The 24,510-nt window shown below is 51.8% G+C and overlaps 10 protein-coding genes across 10 annotated transcripts; 6 read left to right on the forward strand and 4 right to left on the reverse strand.

Annotated features, from left to right (window-relative positions):
• Positions 1 to 1,301: 1,301 nt before the first annotated feature.
• JN550_002630 (uncharacterized protein) lies at positions 1,302 to 1,932 on the reverse strand (the record flags this gene model as incomplete). The annotated part of the gene is made up of 2 exons (XM_049313947.1): positions 1,302 to 1,465; positions 1,614 to 1,932. The coding sequence occupies 2 exons, from the start codon at positions 1,930 to 1,932 to the stop codon at positions 1,302 to 1,304; spliced, it is 483 nt and encodes a 160-aa protein (XP_049175155.1).
• Positions 1,933 to 2,031: 99 nt separating this feature from the next.
• On the forward strand, positions 2,032 to 4,888 carry JN550_002631 (uncharacterized protein; the record flags this gene model as incomplete). The annotated part of the gene is made up of 5 exons (XM_049313948.1): positions 2,032 to 2,071; positions 2,258 to 2,421; positions 2,540 to 2,739; positions 2,805 to 3,496; positions 3,567 to 4,888. 5 exons carry the CDS (start codon positions 2,032 to 2,034, stop codon positions 4,886 to 4,888), a joined length of 2,418 nt encoding a protein of 805 aa, XP_049175156.1.
• A 2,393-nt stretch (positions 4,889 to 7,281) lies between these two features.
• JN550_002632 (uncharacterized protein) lies at positions 7,282 to 8,952 on the forward strand (the record flags this gene model as incomplete). Its single annotated transcript, XM_049313949.1, has 3 exons — positions 7,282 to 7,443; positions 7,500 to 7,905; positions 7,958 to 8,952. 3 exons carry the CDS (start codon positions 7,282 to 7,284, stop codon positions 8,950 to 8,952), a joined length of 1,563 nt encoding a protein of 520 aa, XP_049175157.1.
• Positions 8,953 to 9,780: 828 nt separating this feature from the next.
• On the reverse strand, positions 9,781 to 10,437 carry JN550_002633 (uncharacterized protein; the record flags this gene model as incomplete). Its single annotated transcript, XM_049313950.1, has 1 exon — positions 9,781 to 10,437. The coding sequence occupies one exon, from the start codon at positions 10,435 to 10,437 to the stop codon at positions 9,781 to 9,783; it is 657 nt and encodes a 218-aa protein (XP_049175158.1).
• An 813-nt stretch (positions 10,438 to 11,250) lies between these two features.
• Positions 11,251 to 12,107, forward strand: JN550_002634 (uncharacterized protein; the record flags this gene model as incomplete). The annotated part of the gene is made up of 2 exons (XM_049313951.1): positions 11,251 to 11,588; positions 11,636 to 12,107. The coding sequence occupies 2 exons, from the start codon at positions 11,251 to 11,253 to the stop codon at positions 12,105 to 12,107; spliced, it is 810 nt and encodes a 269-aa protein (XP_049175159.1).
• A 1,350-nt stretch (positions 12,108 to 13,457) lies between these two features.
• Positions 13,458 to 14,457, forward strand: JN550_002635 (uncharacterized protein; the record flags this gene model as incomplete). Its single annotated transcript, XM_049313952.1, has 3 exons — positions 13,458 to 13,728; positions 13,779 to 13,856; positions 13,913 to 14,457. The coding sequence occupies 3 exons, from the start codon at positions 13,458 to 13,460 to the stop codon at positions 14,455 to 14,457; spliced, it is 894 nt and encodes a 297-aa protein (XP_049175160.1).
• Positions 14,458 to 15,295: 838 nt separating this feature from the next.
• On the forward strand, positions 15,296 to 16,577 carry JN550_002636 (uncharacterized protein; the record flags this gene model as incomplete). Its single annotated transcript, XM_049313953.1, has 5 exons — positions 15,296 to 15,720; positions 15,775 to 15,832; positions 15,884 to 15,961; positions 16,014 to 16,296; positions 16,351 to 16,577. The coding sequence occupies 5 exons, from the start codon at positions 15,296 to 15,298 to the stop codon at positions 16,575 to 16,577; spliced, it is 1,071 nt and encodes a 356-aa protein (XP_049175161.1).
• Positions 16,578 to 17,081: 504 nt separating this feature from the next.
• Positions 17,082 to 18,646, reverse strand: JN550_002637 (uncharacterized protein; the record flags this gene model as incomplete). The annotated part of the gene is made up of 4 exons (XM_049313955.1): positions 17,082 to 18,262; positions 18,339 to 18,347; positions 18,406 to 18,510; positions 18,562 to 18,646. The coding sequence occupies 4 exons, from the start codon at positions 18,644 to 18,646 to the stop codon at positions 17,082 to 17,084; spliced, it is 1,380 nt and encodes a 459-aa protein (XP_049175162.1).
• A 2,686-nt stretch (positions 18,647 to 21,332) lies between these two features.
• Positions 21,333 to 22,436, forward strand: JN550_002638 (uncharacterized protein; the record flags this gene model as incomplete). The annotated part of the gene is made up of 1 exon (XM_049313956.1): positions 21,333 to 22,436. The coding sequence occupies one exon, from the start codon at positions 21,333 to 21,335 to the stop codon at positions 22,434 to 22,436; it is 1,104 nt and encodes a 367-aa protein (XP_049175163.1).
• A 622-nt stretch (positions 22,437 to 23,058) lies between these two features.
• On the reverse strand, positions 23,059 to 23,940 carry JN550_002639 (uncharacterized protein; the record flags this gene model as incomplete). Its single annotated transcript, XM_049313957.1, has 1 exon — positions 23,059 to 23,940. One exon carries the CDS (start codon positions 23,938 to 23,940, stop codon positions 23,059 to 23,061), a length of 882 nt encoding a protein of 293 aa, XP_049175164.1.
• Positions 23,941 to 24,510: the final 570 nt, after the last annotated feature.

Consider the following 24,510-nt stretch of genomic DNA (forward strand, 5'->3'; position numbering starts at 1 on the left):
GGTTTTCGGAGATACCCAGTGGGCGGCAAACCTTCTATCTGTATATGATGGCTTCACATTGTCATCGAAGGATGCTGTCTCAAAGGCTTGGTCTCGTCGACTGACTTGGTCAGTGTCCGAATTCCAACCCTGCAACTTTGGCCAAGCGTCTCCTGCCCGATGGGGCCCTGCCTAAACCGAGGGCGGTTCGGCGGGGCTGGCTAAGGTGTCCCACGGCCCACAATCATGCGCTACTCCCGCTGTAAGTGTACTGTGTAAGGGTGTCGCGAAACAAGGGTATCATGTCGCGTTAAGTGGTTGCTAACCAGAAGCAGCATCAACTCTACCCGAGGCTGGCGCTGTTATCGTGCGCTGGAGATCATGTGCTTTGGCTGAATGGCAACGTTAGGTGTGAAAAGTATGGGAGATCGTGGTGTATTCTGGCACAGAATCTCTCACCTAGGCTCCATGTCAATCAAGTCGGCGTAAATACCTCGCCGGGCTTGATGCAGTGTCTCAGACAGCGGCCAACACCCTCGGACCAAGGCCTCCTATGCGCCGAGGGCACACAGGCAACTGGTCTACTCCTAGTTAAGGCACATATGTGTCTCCATATATACCGGTTTGCGGTAGTCGATGTGAGAGCCCTGCCGTTTGTATCATTGGTATAGAGCAACACAAACCAAAATCTAGACCCCAAATGCACAACCGCAGAAAGCGGTGTGAGGCCACGTTTGTCAACTCACTCGGTTGCCCGGCTTGTTAGTGTCTGGTATTTCGTTCCAATCAAGGCCACCACTTTCCGGAAAGACATATGCTTCGAAGCATTTATTGTCACTTTCTTGGGGGATAAGAGTTGTCGGGGGCCAAGTATTGCCTCTGTCACCAGACCAGCCCGTGAGTGGGCCCTTTTCACTGGGGCGTCCTCAAGGTTACTATGTAGCTACCGCAGGAAATGGGGCGCGTACCCGTTTGCCTGGTCTGACCAGGGTACGACTGCCAGGCTGGCTATTCTCCTGGCCGTCTTGAAGGAACAACAGAAAGACGGCATGAGTGTCCTGAGGGCAGTAAAGCGATCAGAATAGACCAGAGTCTTTCTTCTCCTTGAAAAGGGCCAAGCAGGGGAGAAAAAGGGGAGTGTACAGCACGACAAGGAAGCGCACTTGCAACTTGCCTTTTCCCTTTCCCTGGCACTTCACGTTATCGCGGGGTACAACTAGGCTATCAGGCCGTAACCCCACCATATCCACCACCCCTTCAACCTTATCGCTAACAGCAGGTCCGGCCTCAGGATAAGAGCTATCTGGAGTCGAGGTATGGTTTCATGAACCACCGGCCTTGTACGGACGAGACACGGTGCAGCTGTACGTGACAAACAGAGGACATCCGCCATATGCTGAGGCCCCAGGCTGAGGGCCGTCGACGGCAAACGAACGCTCCCGCCGAAGGACAAGAGACTCCCCGCCGACTCGAGTGCGACAGGCACCTGGGCAGCTTATCAGCCTGTTCTGCCTGCTCCAGGGCTCCTTCTGACGCCCATTGCCCCACCCCCGGCTCCCAAGCTCAGGCGGCTATTGGCCGGGAAGCCGCAACTCCCCCAGGCTCACCTCGACTTCAACTCAAGTCATACACACCATCCTTCCCCTCCTCCTCCTTTCCCGCTGGCTCAACTTCGCCCTCACTTGGATCACTTCTACGCTCTGGTCTTGGTTGTCCGCCAAACTCCAAACTCTCGTCCATCTGGATGCGTCTCGCCCGCATGCAGCTCTCGCCGGCTCCTGCGCCTGACTTGACGACCCAGAACTCCAGACACCCCACCCGTCCGTACTGAACCGCCTGCTTCCGACCCGGCTCGCACGGGACTGTCGACGTCCGTCTCACTCTTGCCAGGCCTGGAAAGCCTCGAGCCTCGTCGGGATACCGACCTCGGGCTGACTTCTCCATAAGATACATCGCGTCGGCCGGGCTCCAACGAGACAACCCGTACCGGCCTTATCACACAAGGACGACTCTTCTTATTTACCTTGCTGCTCGGATTTGGTACTTGGCAACATGTCTTCCTCGCCTGGCTACACAGGAACCGGGCGTGACGGTTAGTCCATGATTTCTCTTCTTCCGATCAGACGTGGCGCGTGGCTATGTGCCGTCTGGCTTTTGCAGCCCGCAACAGCTGAGGATGCTGTCGCTGCCCCGAGCTCATAGAACATGACAAACGGGCAACCATCCAATCTGACTCCCCGCTACTGACACTGACCTTTTGCTGACCTCTCCATCACAGTCACCGTCACTTTGACTGCCTGTCACCCTGGACCAACCTTCGTCGAACCCAACCGCAAGTTCACTCTAACCGAGCAGAACCCAGTCGTGCGCGTCGGCCGCGCATCCAAGGTAGCAACCAAGGGATTCATTGCTGCAGGGGATAACGCCTGGTTTGAGAGTCCAGTCATGTCGAGAAACCATGCTGAGCTGATCGCCGATTTCGACGAAAAGGCAAGTAGATTCCCCTCCACTCCCCCACTGTACCACCTGTGGCCCAAGCTAACTAACACATGGTCACCAGACACTCCACATCAAGGACACTGGCTCCCTCCACGGCACGTTCCGCCGCGCTAGATACGATGACAGGGAGGACCGACTCCCTGTGCGGGACCAGGTCCAGCTCAGAGACGGTGACAATCTTCGGTTCGGTATAGATATCTACCGGTCACATGAGACTTTTCCCCCGTGTGTGCTCGCCTTGAGCATGAGCTGGAATGAGCCGTATGTACCCCAACCTTTATGCTTCATAATTCACTCACACACACAGCGCTGACACACAAAACTAGAACGCCGACTTCTACCCATGTTGGGCCAAGTCGAGCTGCATCCACCAATCGGTTTGTGGTTCCGGATGATGACGAGGACGAGGACGAGGACGAGAGCGAGGATCTCTTGATCACAAATGACCCCTTTTCGGAGTTGAACCAGTCACGGCCAGCCCAGATGGATCGTGAAGAAGCTCGCCCGGCCATTGACCTCACGCGAGAGACTCCTCCACCTCCCGCTTCACGCCTCTCTGTCCACTTGGCATCGAGCGTGACCGTTGGTAGACTCAATGCGAATGCCAACGTCATCGATCTTACCTCTGAGGCGCCATACGACAGCTCGGATGCCGAGAGTATGAACTACGACATACGAGGATACAGTCCTTCTGAAGACGGAAGCGAGTCAGACCTTGGAACCAGCGATGACTATCCCTCCTCCCCGGCTCAATCGGACCGCCCTGGTACCTACTCTCTTGCTTACGATAGTGACGGACTTCAGGATATTGAGGACGAGATAGATGTCGATATTGAGCTTCAAGGCAACTGTGAGCCCACTCCCCAGCTGGGATCTCACGGTTTCGACAGTGGCGTTGAGCGCGAGACTTCCGTTCCAAGTGACTACTCCGACGCAAGTCTCTCAGAGTATGGAGATAATGAAGCTGCACAGACCGAAGTTGCTGACATGGACGATTTTGACGAACCAGAGGAAGACGGTCAGTAACCCCGTCTCTCAATACACTTTTCATGGAAAGAGCGCGAACTAACTTTCAAGCAAATACCCAGACATGAACAATGTTCCCTATTTCGAGGAGGATTTGACCTCACTGAGTGATGAAGAAGACCTTGATGCTACCATCTTCGAGAAGGATACATCGCCTATTGTCGACTTGCCTGCATCATCCCCTCCTGTCGACACAGCAAGCAGAGTTACCCCATCTTTGTTCTCATCGCCGAAGGCCAATGCGGCTTCCTCGTCTGGCTTGGTCGAGGAGGATAACTCGTTCCTTCCCTTTCCACCAAAGCTCCCGGATATGTATTCTGTCGCCTCGGTCTTACCCGCCGCCTATGGGGTCAGACTTCCCAGCCCCTCAGACGCTGCTATGGCCAAGAGCCGCCCTATTGCACCCAAGGCGACAACTTCTACTTCAGCTGCTCAAGCCATGGGTGAGAGGACTGGGAAGTACGAATTCTTTGCGGCTAGGGACCAGAACCGCGCAACAGTTTTGAACAACCCATTGATTCGACAACCCGCCGCCTCAGCTGGTGGTGTCGACAGCCTGTACAAGGACGGCAGATCTCACAATACTCAAAAAGCACCTATTCCTGAGAAGTCGAATACTCATCCGGGCCTTCTGTGGCCAGAGCACAGCTCTAGAATGGAAGACGGTGTTGAAAAGGGCTCCACCTCTGTCCATGACACCAGATCGCCTTTACTTGTGAAGTCGGCATGGACCCAGCCTGGAGAAGCCTTCCTGCAAGAGCCTCAAAATTTCATTGTGTCGGCAGTTGAAGATAGAACACGCCTGCAGAGTCCTGAGCTTGACATGACAAGTGCTGCTACATTTATTGAAAGCAAGAAGAATCCCGATTTCAGACACTCTCCAAGCACCAGAGGTCTTCCAATCCAAGCTTTACTGGCACATGAGTCACAAGAACCCTCACCAGCACCCGACACAATTGCACAGGCTCCTCCTATCACGGATGTGTCACCATGTGCCAAGTTGGTTGATGGTCGTCGTCCGAAGAGATCCTTTGATGAAGTTTTTGCTGGGGAGGAAGCTGAATGCCGAGAGCCCGGCAGTAGCTTGCAAGCTCCCCTTGGTCGCAAGGACTCTCCATCCAAAGCCACTACCAGTGATTTGGCCGATACAAACAACCGCTCCGATCATGATCACGAGCCTGAAAGCCAGACAGATACGTCAGCAGACATGACACTTCGAACAGGAAATTCGGCCACTGATGCCACCTTTACCACCCTCAAGCTCAATGATAGGCCAGTGAAGCGTCGTCGTTTTGCCCAAGTGGCTGCCTGCGCGCTGGGAACAGTGATGGGTGGAGCTGCTGTCTTGGCCGGCATGATTGCCACTGCGCCAAACCTATCCTGAGAGGTATGAAGTGCTGTGTTGACGGAAATCAAGGAGGCGTAGTGTTGTTATGGTGTCTCTTTCTGCATGCGGCATGGTATTATTTGACAGTTGCTATACGCGAGGGCTTTTTAGGATTGCTGTGAACGGAGTCTTTGCTGACATTTTATTGACGATCGGAGGATGACACCGGTGGATTCATCGATACAGACAATGACTTATGATTTCAGGGGAGGCGTAAGGAAAGTTCATACCAGGTAGAGACCTGGCCCGGAAATGACTGTTACTACAGCCTCTCACTTGGTCAAGTAGAGACAGGATTGCCTCTCTACGATTATGGCATTTACGTGCTTGCATGGGAGAATCGATCATGCTTTGATAATACCTAGTGATTCCTACTTTTCAGTCTGATCTGGATGCTTGAGCAAGAAGACAGCAAAAGCTGGGAAGCCCAAGTTTCTGATCCATGTGCATGCTACGAATTTCGCTTACGGGCCCCTTTGAAGTGAGAGTAATAACCACCCTGGAACAGAACCAACGATCTGCATCAATTCTTGGCACTGCCAAGCGCAAGTCCACAGATCACAGCGGATCTGCCAACAGAAGATGATGCCACCACAGCGCGCAAGTATGTGGCCCCATCCCAGTAGGGGCAGAAGGATATCCTTCTAATAGCTGCCAGCGGGCGTGGCAATTCGAAATGTGTAAATGTACGGTGTGTTGTAATAAGATACTTCATCCTCCCCCACAGCCGCCTGCTCACCAGGTATCCCAACGTGATCGACGGACCTCTGCTCACGGGCCCCCCGTCTGTCCCAGAGCGGAAGCGCTAATGTTGGAAGCTGGCAATTTCGCCTGCGCCGCGCAGCGGGACAGCGTGGGTTTCGGGACCGGGGAGGCGCGTGCATGGCCTTAATCACGTCTGGCAGTTTCCATGCACACCTGCTCCGCAAGATCACCTTTGGGTCTGGGCCAAGAGTCTGCTGCTACGAGACGAGGCAGGGAGTGGATGTGGGAGGGCAAATGTTGACCACCGTAGTCGTCGGGCGACTATAGAGGTTCAAGCATGTCGTGCTGGATATCGCCCAATTCTTTATTGATATTTCAGGCCGCCGAGGAGCGAGAAGTAACGAGCGAGGCTGTAGGTTACATCAAGTGGTGTGAAAATCTTCGTAAGTGAAGATGGCTTACCATTCCGCGAGGGAGACTGTCACGATGCCTTTGGTACAGGCAGGATTGGGCGGTTGGTCCCTAGTACTCTTACTGTTAGTGTCCGCACAGCTGAATACTGTGCGAATCCTTCACATTTCGGCGTGCTTGGACTGTGACAGCGGTTTCACTCATGGATTATGGACTAGCTCCAGGCAAATTTTGCCTCTGAGGTTTATGAGAATAGAAGCTTAGTAATGTCTGGCTAGTATGGGTGGCATGATGTTGTTTTAAGTGGACTTCAACTGTAGGTCGCTACCTCTTGAAGACAATCTCGCAAGGGCTAAATCGAAGAAACCCCCAGTGCTCGGAAACCATGCCAAGGAGATGCTGTATTCTTCCTTGGCCAGTGTCGCTATCGGGCCCGAGCACGGTGGTCCCCGCGCCGGCCCGAGCTGCTGGTCCCCGAGTCTAGCCCGATCGGTTCCAACAATCTTCCTCCACCGACACGTCAATCGATCGGCAACAACGTCCCAGTAGAGTAGTCCGAGAATATGCAGCGACCAAGGTGTGCTCAAGACACGGAGTTGATCCTTCGTCGACCAGGTGCATGCCTTGGGGAGGCTGACACGATGGCATGGGCGGAGAGCTGAGTCGTATAAGGCGAATCAGGGGATGGCCTTCCCGCTTGATGTAACGCTACACAGTCACTGCGCATTGCACACTTTTCGCGAACCCAGGCAGTCGCTGTGTTGTTGTGACAGGTCATGGGTCTTCATCGTCACGGAGGAAATGACGCGACGAATGAGAGGGCCGGGTGGTGTCTATGCCCCCTGCCTTTGGTCCCACTTTGGCAACCAACTGCATATGCCATGCATACAAATGAAGACTATGCACGGTGCCGTCGACCAGGATAGATGTGATTTCCACTCTGTGTTGAAGCTTTTCCGGTACCGTGCCCTACCGTGCCCAGCTGAGGTAGGTTCCGAGCTCTTTCTCAAGCCCCGCGCTGGATTATTCCACGAAGATTTTCTCCTAGCTGATCCTACCAGTGTTCCCTTCGCACTATCTGGGGCACCTCTCTGTGTTCCTCTTTTGGAGATCAAAACCAGACTTCAACAAAGGAGAGGAACCCCAGACCAAAAATGCTTGGGAGAAGTATAATTGCGAGATACACGTGGTCGCTATGGCTATTCATGGGCCTGGTGTCTTGTGGCACGATAGCCACTTGGAACACAGCCTCAGGGCAAGCTCAGCAAGTCATAATGTACGACAACGAAACCAACAAGATATACTACAGCCTCTGTAACAGCGTCGGCACCCCAATATTTCCTTTTGATGACTCGGCCGCCCTGTCTTTACCGTTTCCACCTTTGAAAGGCACTAAGATCACGGGCACGGGTTACAAGAATGATAATGGGGTTCAAGTAAGACAAAACAGTATTCGTGAAGGCCTGCTAGTGTGTCGCTAATCAGTTTCAAGGCAGCGGTGTTCTATCAGGAGGAAGGGGGACAGATCGTGGAAGCCCTGTACGATTGCGACTCTACTGGCCATTTCGTCCCCACTCCCGACAATGCTTGGAAGATCTCCTTGGATATCGCTCCATCAATCCTCAATGGGACCGGTTTGAAAGTCTTCCTAATGGGGTCGACCGATGGTTACAGGCTATTCTACAAGGACGAAGACAGCTATACCGCGGAGCTAAGCTTTCGGCCTGGAGACCGAGGATGGTCATTCACTGGCCAAGTATCGCAAACGCCGTACTTGGGCTGGGCTGTCACGGGAGGTTTCATCGACCCTAATAAACCAATAGTGATCAGCGCTGCTTTCCTTCGAGACGACAATATAGAACTATGTACGCAGACACCCGGTACGCGGTGGAGACTTGGTATGAAACACTTTGACATGCAACATCAGGCTAAACACTGATCGTATTATAGAAACAGTCCCTGACACATTGATGGCACAATCAATCGACGCCGATGAGGGAGCCTCATGGTTCAAACCTAGTAATGACACGAACCTCCGCGAAGATCGGTACGGCGTGACTCCCTCAAAAACGAATGCTACGATAGAAGGACTTGAAGCGAAGCGTGCTGATATAGCCATGTCCCTGGACTCCGCAACCAATCCACATGTCTTTTACATCGGCTCTGATGGATTTTTGCACCATTATCAAAAGACTTGGAACGGTACATGGACCCAGGGCTCGACACAGGACATATCGACATGGCCAAAGCCTGATGATCGTAATGGCGATATCGGACTCGATTTTGATGCTGGACGTGATAGAGTCTGGTTGTACATGAAGGTTAATGGGAGCTTGACACAGCTGTATCAGTCCGGCAACAACACTTGGGAGCCGAGCTTCACTCTCCTCAAACAGAACACTACAGACACAGCCAACTCCACCTCGCCGACAACTGAGGCTGAGCCTTCGAACAGTGGTGGTTTATCCCAAGGGGGAAAGATTGGGGTCGGGGTGGGGGTTGGACTTGGACTTCCTCTTGTCGTAGCGGCGATAGCCGTTTATATGTTCTTCCACATCCGTAATTCTCGAAAGAACAGGGATGCCGAAACAGCTGCCGTCCAGGCTGCGCACTACGATGCCACAAGTCCCGCGCATGGAATGAGTCCAAATCCACATCTGTCGATCAACAGTTCTCCTGCGCCGCAGTATACATCTGGATACTGGGAGGGAGGCTACTGGGCCGATGGGCAGTGGGTACCGGCGGTCGCCCAACCATACGGCAAGCCCGAGGGTGACTGGCGTCAGAGCCAGGGCTACTATGGAAACAACCAAATTGCTCCCGAAAACGCTATCCAACCTATGCATGAACTTCCCCACCAGGAGCGACCCCAGGAGATATCTATCGATGGTCAGCTGAATGAGATGTCCGCCGAGACTAGGGAACCAGGGGGAGTTACGAAGTAGTGCTGTTGGATTAGAATGGCCTGATTATTGCTGGAGCAGGGGTCAGGTAGATGGCAGCTGATAGACAAGCCATCCCCTGCGCTGCTTATCTAGAAGCTAATGGACAGTTCTACGAGAGCAGAAGGGGGACATGGGTGCGTAGAGGTTGGCGTTCGAATTGAACAACAGTCGACACATCCTCTTCTGCCGTAAATTACACCATATTGAGTTTATATCTTGGGGTCAATGATTTGTTTTTGGAATATATGATTAACTTGTAAGTCTGCGGTAAAACTCAGGTAACGATGCGTGAAATTCAGCATTCCTTCTAAGCACGGAGAATAATGAAATGCAATAAAACAAAGTAATTTGGAGATAAACGACAGCAATGACAATGTATTTCGCAGAGTTTGATTTTAGACGCGACTGCTTGACGGAGGAGCACACTACTGTTTCCTCAACCAATATGCCCCGGCCAGATAGTACTAGGTTATATCCATAAACACTCTTGGAAACGGAAGAGTGTATTACATGCACACCAATCTGGTCCGAGCCAGCATTTTGAAGAGTAATTGACCCATAGATAATTTATAATGCTACCACAACGGTACCACAAATAATAAACAAATATCCCGCCAAAGCCCTCTGTCCAATGCAAACGCCTCCAGTACCTACACCCTGTAGACCGATACCAAACCTAAATGACTGTCTCGCAAATTCCAACTGTCCCTTCATGATCCCAGATTGAGAGGTCGTGGGACTTCTGGGCGCTATCCCATGTTCAAAAGTCCCAATGCATGGCATTGACTTTTTTATAAGTCAAAGCTTCGACATCTGACCCTTCTGCCTCTAGTTCTTGGGAGGGGCAGGAGGAGCGGGAGGAGTGGGCGGCGTCGGTGGGGTGACAGGGTGCGGTACGGTCATCTCCCAGATAGTCTCCTGGTTGTCGTTCTTCTCGTTCAGGCGAATAACCTTGGTAACTCCAGCACCGCGGCGGAGGTTGGGCCATTCCTGGTTGGCCCAGATGGTACCGCTTGGCCAGTTCTGGCCGGATCCATCACCCAGAAGCACATACACGACGCCCTCGCATTCTTGAGCGAGCGCCATCGAGGCCTGCGCAAAGAAGGCCTTGGCACTAGGCTTCACCTTGCCGGCGAGCTTCGTGTAGGACTCATCCTTCCACGTCTCCTTCAGGATTCTATATCCGTGAAGATACGACCGGCTGTCACGAAGTTCCATAACATTTTTTTCGGAAGGGCCTCCGATGAAGACGCCCGAGTAGAACAGGCAGGTATCGGGGCCGATGTCTTTGAACTGCGCTTTGAATGTGTCGAGACTCGGCATGGGCTCCGTCTTCTTGGCCCTGGCGACAAGCCCGGATGGGAGGTCCGGTGAGTCTCCCACGGCGCGAACGTCGAGGGCATCATCGTATCCGTCGATAGGAGCGGCAGCCCCGAGAGAGGAAAAGAGGAGCACTGCGTGCGCGAGAACTGCCGAGAGCTTCATGGCGGCGTCTTTGATCTAAAGCAACGGCTTTCTGGATTAAGTCCTGTTGGAGGTCTGGGTCTGGGGCTAAGTTCTCAAAAGCGGTGCGCAGTTGATACCTGTTCCTCAGTGAATGAAGATGTGATGATTGGAGTTGTGATGCTACTGGAGATGAAAAAAATGCAATGTCTCCTGACATCTCTTCGTTCTTATATTCTACCCCACTATACTACTTGAGTGCAATCGACTCTCAAGGAAACCTACAATCCTCGGTGTATACAGTTGTGAGGATGTTCCCTTACTAGTTTTACCATCAATAGACGCGGGCATCCATATTGAGTGCTTCCCCACACTTTGACTATACGCATGGTTGACTTCTGTGCGTAGTAAGGAAACGCATGCGCCTACTTCATATTATGTCAGCTAAGCCCGCATTGATCCCACACAAGGCGACAAGCCTCCATGGTGGGGGTGCTTATGTGTCAACTCTAGCGCCTTGCGTCTATGTTTAGCCAACGCTTGCCCTCGCTTCAGGCGTTATAGTGGCCCCTCATGGCTCTCTCGCGAAAAACGCTTGTGCGGCCCCAAGCCCGTCTGGTGCGGATCTGCACCAATCTCAGTCGCGCCCAGGTGGCCTTTGGCGTAATTCCCCGCTACGCAGGAACAGCCACCAAAGGGACAATACATATAGGTCGGTGGCACAGGAACCTACTTAACACCGCTTGTCCATCTCTTGAACGAATTTATTTTGGCTTCCACTGCTATCACTTTCAATCAAATCTGTGCATCCACCACGCCTCCAACCGCCAAGATCCCCACAGCGGTGCTTATCCAATGGACAACGATAAGAAACAGAAGTTCGTGCAACAGCTCATTGACGCCGTCAAGGCTGACGACATCAACGGGCTGAGAGCACTTTTGGATTCTGCCGAGGAGCCCATCTCGAAATACAACTATGCATACGAGGCTCTGAATACTGCGCTCAGGTTGGGCCGCTACGACATAGAGGATGAGCTCATGAGACGAGGCGCGCGGTGGACCTACGAGTCCATACAAGATGTCGTCGACGGCGGCGACGAGTCCAACAGCTGGAACACCAAGGCAGTCGACGTGGCAATCGCAAACGGATGGGACGTGCATACGGAATATGAGCATGTCGGAAATGCTCTAGTGTAAGTGAAAGCAAAGTCCCCTACGACCACTTCTGACCAGGAAACAGACACGTCGTCTCTATGAATCAGTGCCACATCCCGATGATCGCGCATCTTATTGCCAAGGGCGCAGACCCGAATGAAGGGCGCCAGACTTATTCAAATCCGCTGGAAATCGCTTGCGAGATCCCGGATCTCCAAGTAGCCAAGTTCCTGATCGAACATGGCGCAACAGTGAAGGGAACAAGCGCCCTCCGAGAAGCTTCAATCACAGGTGATGTTGAGCTAGTGCGGCTGTTGCTGGACAAGGGAGCAGACATCAACGAGATTCCTCCGGAGAATGGCAGGCCGTCACATTGGGTAACCGATGAGCGTTGGGGCACTCCGCTCCATGCCGCAGTGTACTATGATCGCGTTGAATGTGTCAAGTTTCTTCTTGAAAACGGTGCCGCGCAGGATATAAGAAATCCCAGCGGGGTAACGCCTTTGGAGCTTGCAAAGAAAAGAGGAAACGATGAGATTCTAAGATTGTTCAAGTAGAGCAGGAACCTTGGGCTCTGGACAGCCCTAAGAGATATCCAGTTTATACCTCGGTACATAACGTATTTAAAGGCCAACTCCCTACCTAATTACCTATTTACAACGATGATGTTTTGACTGGGACGTGTGTACAACGTGCATGGGCATGTCAAGTGTGCCTAGACTTGACGCATGCCTAACTCAGGATAAACAAATGTACTTTGGCCATTGCCTAGTCATGATATACTATTCACATTTCCTCATTGGCGAATCGCGATAGGTCTATTGTGGGACAACAGGGTGGAATGCGACAGCAGAGCCATTGTCATTCGAGCGTATAGAGGCCTGCACATCGCAGCACTAAGACCAGATCCGCCCGCTTGGACCCTGGCATTAGGCCTTATCAATGCACAGAGTAGAGTGAAGCTATAAAATAGAGACATGAGAAGCATCGCCTTACTTGTGTGGTGTTGGTGTTTGTTCTGAAGTTTTGCGGTGCGATCGTGCGGTAATACTGGCTAGCGTTCCAGGCTTCCATCGTTCCGCAGAGGTGCGGGTTAGAATTTTCGATATGATGCTTCCTGCAACACGTAGAATTGGATAGTGGCTCAGAAATCGAAGTGATAACTTGCGCACCTGAATTGCATGGCATCTTCGCCGCGTCGAGCACCTATTTTCGAAGATCGCCTCTGGCCAGGCAGATCAACATTACGCAGGGTTCGGGTGGGCCCACATCAGCCCGTCCTGAAGGATTCGGGACCGAGCCACATCAGACGGGCGGTCGGCAGACGGAAACAGATTGTACCGATCAAATGCCAATGTGTACTACTTTTCTGTTCGTGAAAGATCTAGACAATGGTTTGACAGGAGTGCGGTCGGTGTATTTCGCGGGGGTCTGTCCACACTCGGGCTTGATCGCGGGGGTCTGCCAAGCAGAGTGCGGATGGCAGCTGTCATTTGTTCTTGAACGCAGAGATTCCGATTGATCAATACCGACCTTAGAGATGCTGGACCCTCGACCTGGGCATTCCAGAGTTAAATCATAGGTCTTCGTGGTGCGCACGGAATTGCCTGGAAGGATGGTCTCAAGTCCCACAGCTATCCACTAAGCCCGGCAGCCATAAGGCGCGCCACGGCGTTCGGACATTCCCGTGCCCAGTTTTGTCCGGTTTCGTACGGTACCGAATGTCCGGCTTACGATACTCGAAACAAAACACACATATTGCCATAAATGAGCCATCTTGCCCAAAAATTTTTGGCACTAGTTAATGCCTTCGAGCGACCCAAATCATAATTGCAACTCTATATAGTCTTCAACTCCAGAGCTCATCCCGCAACTCTCTAGGGTCTTAGTACTTACAGGTTCAAACCATGTCGAGGGTGGCATCAGCACTTCAACCTCTGCGCCAGACGCGCAGCTCCACCATTGTCGGCACAATAGCAGTTGCCGGGCTGGGTGTTGCTCTTTATGCGCGTACAATGATGGATACTGCCCACGCCGACTCAGGTGCACCCAAGAAACTCTTTGCTGGAATGGCCATGACGTCCTTGCCAGTAGCCAGTAGCGAGACCGTCAACCACAATACAAAGCGTCTACGCTTTCAACTCCCGGAGAATACCGTTTCAGGATTCCCCATCACGTGTGAGTTTGATCAGTCTAATTGATAGTCTTCTGAGTCTAATTACCGACAGCCGCGGTCTTGACACTTTCGTGGCCAAAGGGTCAATGGACACCCGTATTAAGACCTTACACTCCAATAAATTCTCCAGGTACGGGTGGCCTTACTATCTGGGTCGTGAGTTCTCGTTGTACTGACAGGGCTTAGACGATCCGGAAGTGCTGGAGCTCATGGTGAAGCATTATCCCGGAGGCAAAGCCAGTACACATCTACACTCGTTGTCACCAGGCGACAAGCTGTTCTTTGTCACACGAATTCCCGGGTTTTCCTATAAACCCAACCAGTTCCCACAAGTGACCCTTATTGCCGGTGGCGCAGGGATAACGCCGATCTATCAGTTAGCCTCTGGCATCCTACAAAATCCCGAGGACAAAACCAGGATCGACTTGATCTTTGGTGTCAACTCCGACGCGGATGTACTGATGAAAGAGGAGTTCGAGGCGTGGGAGAAGCAATTTCCGGACCGCTTCAAGGCAAACTATGTCGTCAGCAAGCCCAATGACGGCTCACCTTACGACAAAGGCTATGTGACGAAAGAACTATTGGCGAAGGTGTCGAGGACTCCTTCGAAAGAAAGTAAAGTCTTCGTATGCGGCCCACCTGCCATGGAGACTGCCCTGGTCGGATCAAGGTGGCAAAGAGGGGTGCTTGAAGAACTTGGTTATACTAAAGAACAAGTGCACAAGTTCTAAATTGGCGACTGTGTCCCGTTAGCAGACAGCATCGTAGAAGGCGACGAAAGTCAACGAACTGAGTTTGTGTAATATACCAATTTATAGAATGCGCATTTACACACAGACAAGAGAATCATCCCTGTTTCAATGGCTGAAAGGCAAACTGAACTAGTCATATGAACCCATGTCACTGTCGTGGGGAAGAGGTTAATGGGTAGCACGGAGAACCTTAACCGGTAAGTACTTGCAAGCAGGGGGATCGGCGCGCCTCATGCACCGCTCGTTCTGGCGGTGCGCATACGATACTTTACAGTCATATTCTAGTGCTGAATGCGTCAGCTGAGTAAGTAGATTGAGAAATGAACTGTCAATACAAGATTATAGTACTTATCAATGAAGCTCCAAACATGGTGACCCCAGCTGCGGCGATGTTACAGGAGAACCCCCTACACCTCCGACGCATCTGCTACCGAGAGATTTGAACTACACAATATGTCGCTCTCGGCTATCTAGCAGATATCTGAGTGCAAGAAAGAGTCTTTCCAGTATCTCGAAGCGTTCTAGGTAATACGGTCTGGTCTTGGTGAAATCTTGGTGGAAGGCGATATTGTGGGGAACAGTGCCTCAGGGATGATTGCACCCTCAACGGGCAAGCATTTTCCGAACCTCAAGGGTTGGGTTTTCTGCGGCTACTAGTGTCAACCCAAAACTCTCTGGTCAGGCTTGGATTCTAATATATACTGCAAGTGCGAGTGAAACACGTATACAGCGTGTTCCTCCTCTTTCAGCCTACCTGCAGACTCTGCAGAGCTTCCCAGGTATTTCGACCTCCGCAATGGTTCACATAAAGACCAAGATGGACTATACGGTCCTTGACCCCAACTTCAAGCCCGGCCCAAAGAACGGCCATCTCTCGGGAAAAGACCCAAACTACGCTGCAGTTGAGCAAGTCACCGACGATGCACTGCGGCCGATGTGGGGTGGCGACGTCCCCATGGACAAGTTCAAAGAGGCATGGGCAACGGCACCGCCAGCAATCCCAGACAACTGCCCTGTAGCCGGTAAGGATGTACTGCTATCAAAGACCAAGGTTCCTGTCAGAGACGGCACGACGATTGAGATCAAGATCTACAAGTCACCGAAGGTGCAACCTAATGCGGCATTGGTTTTTCGCATGCACGGTGGAGGATGGACGGTCGGCGCGCACGAGACGGAAGAAGCCGAGAACTTATACTTCGGTGCCATACCAAATGTTGTGGTTGTCAGTGTTGACTATCGGATGTGAGCTGGCTTCCAAACTACACATTTACTGCCAAGTGGCACTAATTATTCTAGGGCACCAGAATACCCGTTTCCGTACCCAGTCGATGATTCGTGGGATGTCTTGAAATGGGTAGGCAAGTCGCTTACGGGTTCAGAAGGTTGATACTGACAAGTCACCCAGTGTAAGTCAAATTCGTCGGCCTTGGGGGTCCACCCGGAGAAAATCATCCTGGCAGGGAACAGTGGTGGCGGCAACTTGGTGAGCAGTGTTCATATCAGAACTTGATCTCCAGTCTAACCACAGATCACAGGCTGCATGCATAGCTATCAAAGCGAGAAACGAAGGCCTATCGGGGATTGTGGCACAGAGTCTGGTGTTCCCTGTGACCTGTCACCCTAAGTATTTCTCGCAGGTACCAAGTAAGGAGGACTACGAGCTGCTCAGCTATATTCAGAATTACAATGCCGGTATTGTGAATAGCTATCGGATGGAGTTCTTCTGGGACTGCTATTTGGGGACGGATCCGAAGCCTGATCCAAGGCATTCACCGCTGCTCCATCAAGTCCATGATCTCAAGGGTCTCCCGCCAGCTCGTACGTCGTCCCTGCATCCTACACATGAACTGTGAAAACTTATGCATATCTTAGTGGTCCAGGCGGCCGGTCTTGACCCGTTGCGAGACGAGGCCATCGCGTATGCGGCGGCACTTGAGGCTGCCGGAAACACGGTGGATCTTGCCACGTACCAGGGCCTGCCGCATTGCTTCTACATGCTTACTGGTTTCCAGAAGACCGCAGAGTATTTTGAACGGACCATCGCCTTCGTCAAGAAACATGCAGACGCGGAGCCTGGACAGCCCCGAAGTAAGTTGTAGATGTACGGCACTCTTTTACATGAGACTTCTCATCAAAGGGACTGATGGTTCGTCTGAACTCCAGTACTTTAAATACCCTCTGCTCTTTGACGAGAGAACGATATCTTCCGAGAAAGTGATCAAATTATCCATGTCACGGCTTATCAGGCAATTAGATTCGCCAAGGCCCAGATGCGCTAGGACTTCAACCTTGGAAAGCGTCCTGATATGGCAAGCACTAGTAGCCAAGACATCAGACGTGTTGATTACAGTTATAGCAAACAGACAGTACTGTTATCGCGTGCGTGCCTTAAATCGTTATCTGATACGGCCCAGAAGATGAAAACTTAGTTGAACCTTGAGTGATGAGATTCAGCGATGTAGCAATGATAACCTGAAGCCACGATGGGCTAACTCCTAGAACTCCCCCAAGCCTCTAATGATAATGCGTACACGGCCGGTTTGCTAAGAACCTGCGCCAATACTTTCCCGATCCGCGGTTGAGACCGTGTGGGCCGGTGTCACTCACTCTGAAATCATAAACCACATGCCACCGCCCAAGCCTCCCAAAACCAAAGTCGTCAGAATTCCAGCACCTGCCTTGTCGGCGGTTGTGATAGGCGGTGGTCCCGCCACTGTCTTATCCGTCTTGGCTGATCCTCCACTAGAGTCGCCCGTCGATGTACCACCAGTTACAGACGTAAAGGGGACCGGGGCGCCCTTTACCAGAGTGTAAAAGACGGCCGACAACCCCGACATCTGCTGTCCAACGCCGCTTGTTCCGTCGTAGTTCGCGCCTGAGACCCAGTGCTGACCACACGCAGACCCTGATATCTGCCTGCCCGCTGTCCCTGTTGCCGTGCCGCTGCACTGCAGCGCCGCGCCCCTTGCCGAAGCCAGCAGTAACGGGTGGATCGTGTCGTACGTAGACGACATAAGCTGCGTAGTCTTGGCCAACCATCGCACAAAATAAGCCTTAAAGGAGAAACTGTCGGTTTTGCAGTTATTTTGAGGCTCGCAGGGCGGCTCAAACATGACGCTGTTGTTGAAGAAGACTGTTGATGCGGTTTTCAAAATGCCGTTCGTGCGTTGCTCCCACTTCTCTGACCCGTTGGTGTAGCTATACATCGCGGCACTGCCCTCAAGGAACATGCCTGCGTTGTATGTCCATTGCGACTTGTCGATTTCGGTACAACCATCGGTGTCCGATGCTCCATCGTAGATGTTGTAGTCGTTGTCGATGAAGCCTACGTCAGACATCCAGTTCCAAACGTTGTCGGCCCAGTCGGCGTAGGTGGTATTGCCAGTGTATCGTGCGAGGCGTGATGCAAGGTTAAAGAAGCAGCCATTGGAAACGCTGTTCTTGTAGTCGTAGCCGTTGTTGAAGGTGAAGACCTGCCATCGCAGCCCGCCGTTGCATGTGCTGGTGTCCCATCGCCACACGTACTCGTTGAACACCGCCTGGGCAAGCGCTAGCCACTGCTTGCCATTGGCATCCGGGTCCTTGAATCCCATCTCTGCCGCTGTCATCGCAGACATAGCCCAGAACCCTTGATCATCGTTGCCTTCGGTGAGTGTCTGGTTCTGCGGCATGAAGTCACCATCGTCTCCAACTTGGTGTTGCAGCGCCTGGAATGTTATGTCGACATAGGTGTCATCGCCCGTGAATGCCCAATAGTCGATCATCGTGCCAAATAATGCGCCGGCTGTTCAGGTTGGCGCCAATCAGTACAGGTGCTCGATACTCGACCATTTAGGTCTTGGTACAATCTTGATTCTTACCTTCCCACCCTGTTCTCACAAGTCAGTCAAGTGCACTTGGTTTTGTAACGGATCCGGGAAAACGTACAATAATATGGATCTGGCAAGTTTCCCGGGACATCGCCGGTCTCATTACCGGTGTAGTATTGAAGCAAGCCATATGCGAGCGTTGCTGCACCTTCTTTGATCGAAGCTACGTTTTGCTATCAGCTGAGGCCACCAGGTATAGCTCTGCGCAACCTACAATCAGAGGTCCAATCAATATCAATGGCCGTGGCCTTCAAGGCGACATTGCATATCACCCATATCCTCCAAGATAACAATTGCATACTGGTTCGACGGCTAACTTCTGGCGTATCCAACCTGAACGTCGGGAATCAAGAGGTCCAGGAAAGAAAACGTACGACTACGTGTGAGGCACATTATTTCCTTAAGGCAGGTCTGCCCGCCCGCCTTACTTCGGAGGGAAAATACGATTTGCAGCACAGCCGCGACGTCATGCGCGTTTCTGTGGACCAAATAACGGGTCAGCCTCGATGTGGTTGTCACGAGTCTGGGCCGATTAGTTCGCCTGACCCAGCTGTCTGACTCCTGGGCGGCCATCGCTGGCAAACGCTGTCGCGATCATTTTTTGGGGCGAGCGTCATAGGGCCACTTTTCATTCCGGGTAAGTGAAAACTTGACATGCTTGTTTCGACCTGTTCCTGACAGATTGGTGTCCACTCGAAGGATTGTCGCGAAATAAAACAAACGGCGCTCAGAGGCGGCGTTGTGGGCCAGTGCCTGCAAATCCCGTAAGCCGCGGACCGATAGAACTTCGTATAGTGTGGGTTTTCACTGGGTCCGTTATGCAGGAACCGGGGATAAGGGGTCGGCGATCGCGCTAATAGTCATGTCCGGACCTGACTACGATGCTCACTATGGTACCATGGTGGAGCGCGACTGCGGAACAGCCTTCAAATCCGGGCTTTCATGTGCGATATCTTTGAGCGGCCGGTCATTATGGTTGATGCCGGCCTTGACATCAGCCTGAAAAAGTGCCGTACATAAAGCTCCTCACACAACCCAGTTGAAGGACGTAGCACTGAGTGCGAGACGAACAGCTTTGTTCATCGTCAGCAAACATACGAGCGCTGCAGGATACGACACCATGACCGCTCCGTGCGTGCAGTTGCGAGAGCAGATGGCCGACTTTACCTTTCGCCATCGATGCGTTGCAGTGCATCATTACGCCAAATCACACAAACGCGCGTTGACAAAACCACAAGCCTACGGGCTAATGGACTATAGTGACACATGGCAAACGCAATTGAGACCAGACAATGGCCACTTTTGGACATATCCAGGAGGTTGCAGGTACGTAATATGAAGGTCGACTTGTGTTTACTCTGGAGGCGTCCATAAGTCTCAGGTGAGTTAAGGCCTTGCAACATATTCGCATAGCACATAGACCCAAGGTCGCTGGGTAGGGATGGATAGATGAAGACTCCAACAAATAACATTATTTATTGCAAAAAAAACAATTCACATCCATGTTGGGAGTACATCTTACTGGCACAATACTTAGGTATTGACTTGTTAGGTAATGTTTGGTACCTTTGCGCTTTAATTCCCTCTGTAGATATCGGGTTCATAGTTCCCAACCCAAATTAAGTTTGTAGAAGCTTGCCGGCACGCTTTCCACAGTAACCAGTTTGTATGTATTATCATGCGGTTGCCGGAGCTGGAGCGTTCTGCCAAGAGGTGAGTTAATTTGCCATGTAGTCTATAGACATTAGAAGACGTATCTTGTACCGCAAGCTTTCTCCTAGGTGCCAACTCGCCCTGTGGCGATGTGCAGATGAATGGAGATCCCCAATTCATACGAACACCAACATTATGTGCGCTGAATTCGAAATATCTTATAAGGGTGAAAAATAATAATGCTTGAAAGGAAACCCACCCAGTCTTTCTACTGCATCGCTCCTACGGAGCCTGCTTCATTGATTACATCTTGGAAAATGAGTGCTAAAAAAACCAAAAAACAACCGTATAAATATCTATTAACCTGTTTATTTTGACTTGAACCACATTGTACCGTGAGCCAGATATTTTCTGGATACTCACCTGCCTGTATCGATGCAGCGATTGTAGAACTTGATGTGACAAGTAATTATTTACCACTTTTGGCTGTATTGTCTCCCTCATACGCATTTTGCTACACGGGAACACAGGGCTGCCAAGTGTTTTCATCATACCTAGCTAGAAGGATCCCTCTTAACGAAAGACATCAATATGATTTGCCACCTGTAAGGTATGGTAGCACCTTCTACGAAACCTAAGTTCACGGCGACTCAGGTCACTAAGAAAGGTCCATTGCTCGCTTCTTCACTATAGAGAAAAACAACAACGCACCGATGCTGCCATTCTATGTGGCAAGTACGGAGGGCAAAGATCCATAGAAACCGTGATGCTCACATCAGTCCCAGCACTGGGATTGTACTTGCTTGACGCACACGGTTGAGGCCATTAGCCAAGCGGATCATGTATCTAGAACAGTTGCCTCGTCTACAGTCGCATCTATTTTTGGGCACAGATGAAAATCATTGATACCTGTACTTCTGGCTTCACGCCCTGTTCACGGAAGAGGTTCGTTGTTCTACCAGTCCACCAGTGGGCCTTGTACCTGAATTTGTTGCTCCGAAGTGAAAGCTCTGCAACAAAACCGAGCAGTCCAAACACAATAGCTGATAAAATCCCCTCGTTTGTTTTGGCCCTCCCTGATAGTCCTCCTACGTGCCCCATTTTTGAGGCATTCACCACCTCTTTTCCTCGATTCATCTGAGCAGCAGATCCTATCTGACCCGACCACATTTCACCTCACTCGGGACCAGGTCTTTCATCTTTCATCTCCATCTTCATCTTCACACCCAACAACAAAATAGCGTCACCTACCCCACGACCATACTGCTTCCTCCCCGAGCAAACCAGTTACCTCGCACTGCCGTCCCAAGTTGACACCTCGTGCAGACGACCATGGCTCCTCTTGAGAAGTTTGAGTACTTCTCGGACCTTCCGAGCGAGCTCAGACAGCAGATCTGGTTTGAGGCCATTCCGAGAAAAGTGATCTGGCCTCAGGGTAGTGGTCCTGCTTTTGCGCCGAAGGCGCCTATCCTTGCCTCGGTCTGCAGTGAGGCCCGCCGCGTTGTTCTTCGACATGGTCAGCCCTACGCCATCGACAGGAAACACAAGCACCCCAGCACCGCCTGGTTCTCACCCAAGCGTGACATTGTCCTCTACTCGTGTGGAACGCGTGGTTTTAAAGTCAACCATCCCGTCTGCCGCTCCGACCTTGAACATAATGCTCGTGTCATTGTGGTGGAAGATCTATGGCTGAGGCGTCAAAACAGCACTCAAAATCTCCTTGGCCAAAGGGCAGTTCTCCAGGTCGTCTCAAGAGCTATTGATCTTCCTCATCTGGAGGAGATTATGGTTTGGCCAGTCGAAAGAACGTGCCAAGTTTACTATTCCAAGCTTTGCAACAAGTCAGCCATGTTGCAGAGTGAGAAGGAATGGCTTGGCCAGGATTCTTTCGCCGTTGTTGATCTCAGTGACGATGAGGACGTCAAGAAGGCCAAAGATATCTACAAATTGAAGCTTGGCGATCCCTTCTGGTATGCCCATGGCATGTACGCCCCTGAGACTTTCACTCTCGGTAGCAGCAACAACAGACCCGTCATTGTTCCCAAGAATTACTGGCCCGATCTCATCAAAGAGTGCGAGCTTGCCTGGCTTCTGGCAAACAATGAGAAACCGGATTCTGACAAGCCAGAGGTTCGTCCGTACCCGATCAAAATTCAAAGCGAAAACGACATCGACCGCAGTAACGCATGGATTCGTACCACTCTGGCTAAAATGCCTAAGCTTCGCCCGATCCACCTGATCGTGGACGAGAGTGACGACAGCTACTACGCCTCTGACCGAGGTCATCTTCCTACGCACCTCGGGTTCACCCGCCGCACATTTCGACGCGAGGGTGACGCTGAGGCGCCTTACATCTTCAACAATGATGTCAAGATGTGGATCAAGCACGAGCCGAGGCCCAAGATCACGCGCAAGAAGGCTACGAAGACTGCGTGATCTAGGTCGAGATTGAGATGGCATCGACAGAAACGAGCAACGAGCTCTTGGTAACAGGCAACGGAACAAATACCATTCGAGCGACATGCGCCAGCACTGGCTTCGACTCACATCAGTGAGGTGAACATAGATATCTTACGAAAAGTTTTTTTTCTTCCCGCTGAGAAGTCCATTCACATTTGCAGTTGGTCAAGGAATGGCGTTCATAAAAATGCGGTCCCGACACAACCATCGGTACGCCATACAATGATTTGTCCTGTGACCAGCCGGGAATAATTCCTCTTGAGATGACATAGGAAGCTTGCGAGATGAAAGGTGTCTCTGATAGAAAGTCAACATGTTTCTAAGAGATGAGAGTGCCTTCGAAAGGACACTCAGCGATACTTTCAGCATCTCACGTATTTGGTATTTCCCGGACAGGCAGCAGGGTCTGCATCGGACGCAGATTATCTTCTCAAGGGACGAAGACGAAGATGCACTATGGTTTTGTCCACAACGGCGAATGTGCGGCACGGTAACGGCAATGATTTGATAGTGGTAGACGATGAATTACAAAATCAAGTAGTCTGCCCTACATGCGTTTCTCTTGTCCCTTTCCTTGTGCTTCCCAATTCTCCTAGATCTATTCATCGCGTTTCAGTTCATACATGATGTCTGTCCGTACCGTATATTTGGTGCCCGATTTCACATCGTCGCCTGAGTGGTAGAGCCGCCTGTGCTGGAAAATCAATACTCTCCCGGCCTTCGGATCTACGTCTAGCTTGCGCTTCTCATCAGACGATAGGAACGAGGTTGCACCCCCTTCAAGATCAGCCTCACCACCAGCCTCGGCCTTGGAGTCATTCAGGTATAGATGCACCGTGAAGTGTGTTCTTATCACTTTGTCATCGGGGTACTCCTCGTATGGCCCGTCGCAGTGGGGGCGGAAGAACTGGCCGCCGCCGTACTTCAGGAACCGCATTCTCTTGTTTATTCGGTAGAAGTCCCAGTTCATGCCGGGCTTGCCATTTTGCTTTCTTCCCCCAAGGAGGTCGTCCTCGTTGAACCGCGCCAGCCTCTGTTTGATCTCGGGAACGGTCTCCATGCGAGCCCATAATCGATCCACAATGTCCTGCTGGTCCCAGATGATCCTGTCGCTGTTGCGGTAGTCGGCGGCGAGCACCTCATGCCCCATGCCGACGTTGACGAGAGCAGGCCGCCAAGGGTTGCCATCCTCTCCCTTGTCCTTGTCCAGGACGCTGGACTCGGCCAGCTTAATGAGCTTGGCGCATTCGGTAGGGCTGAGCACGTTGTCTAGCACGACCGCATAACCGCCATCGTACTCGGGAAGCACGCTGTCCTTGAAGTCTATTGGTTGATACGTGATCGGCTTCGCATCTTGTGGCTCAGTCGTCAAATAATCTGCCGGTATCTCGACGTGCGCCGAGCTGTAGCTGGTTTGCACGGGGTCGCCATGGCCTCGCTCGCGGCGAGCCGTGCGCCCTGCTGCGCGGACGGAAGACATATTGGTGGTCTTGAAGATTATATTTTTGAGAGGTCCAAGAGCACGAAACATGAGAATGGGATATCTCTTTGAATATTTTCAATACGACTGATATCCAATGGTCTTTTTTCTGTTTTGAGGAGTAAGCAAGGCGACTGTTTTGAAGAAGGATGGTGGAAGGATGCCTAAAGTCTAGTGCTACACCAATGAGCGGGCGCAGGCTGGGCAGTGCGCCAGCCGAGCCATGCGGTTCCGCATCGGGAACTTGTCGATCTACATTCTGTGTCAGTACGACGGATTATCCTATTGTTCATCTCGCGATGAGTCTCTGAAGATTCTCTTCAGTGCTGCCGGTCATGCCACATTTGACTCAGAGAGTGTCGTGGCATTCCACCCACCTATCCACTGCATCGCATTGCAGCCTGCATAAGGCCCACTAGCTAAAATTTGGGTGCTGCCTGGCAGCAGTGGGGGCGGCTAACAGCTCTGGAGCGCTAATCCACCTGCTCACACTTGAAGGCCTTGCCAGACTCGATGCCTGGACCCGAGAAGTCCAACCACTGAAGACAGAGGCCCACGTCCAGTTTGTTA

This window comes from Neoarthrinium moseri (assembly GCF_022829205.1).
Source record: "Neoarthrinium moseri strain CBS 164.80 chromosome Unknown scaffold6_Wmoseri_CBS_16480, whole genome shotgun sequence".
In the NCBI taxonomy this organism is placed as follows: Eukaryota; Fungi; Ascomycota; class Sordariomycetes; order Amphisphaeriales; family Apiosporaceae; genus Neoarthrinium; species Neoarthrinium moseri.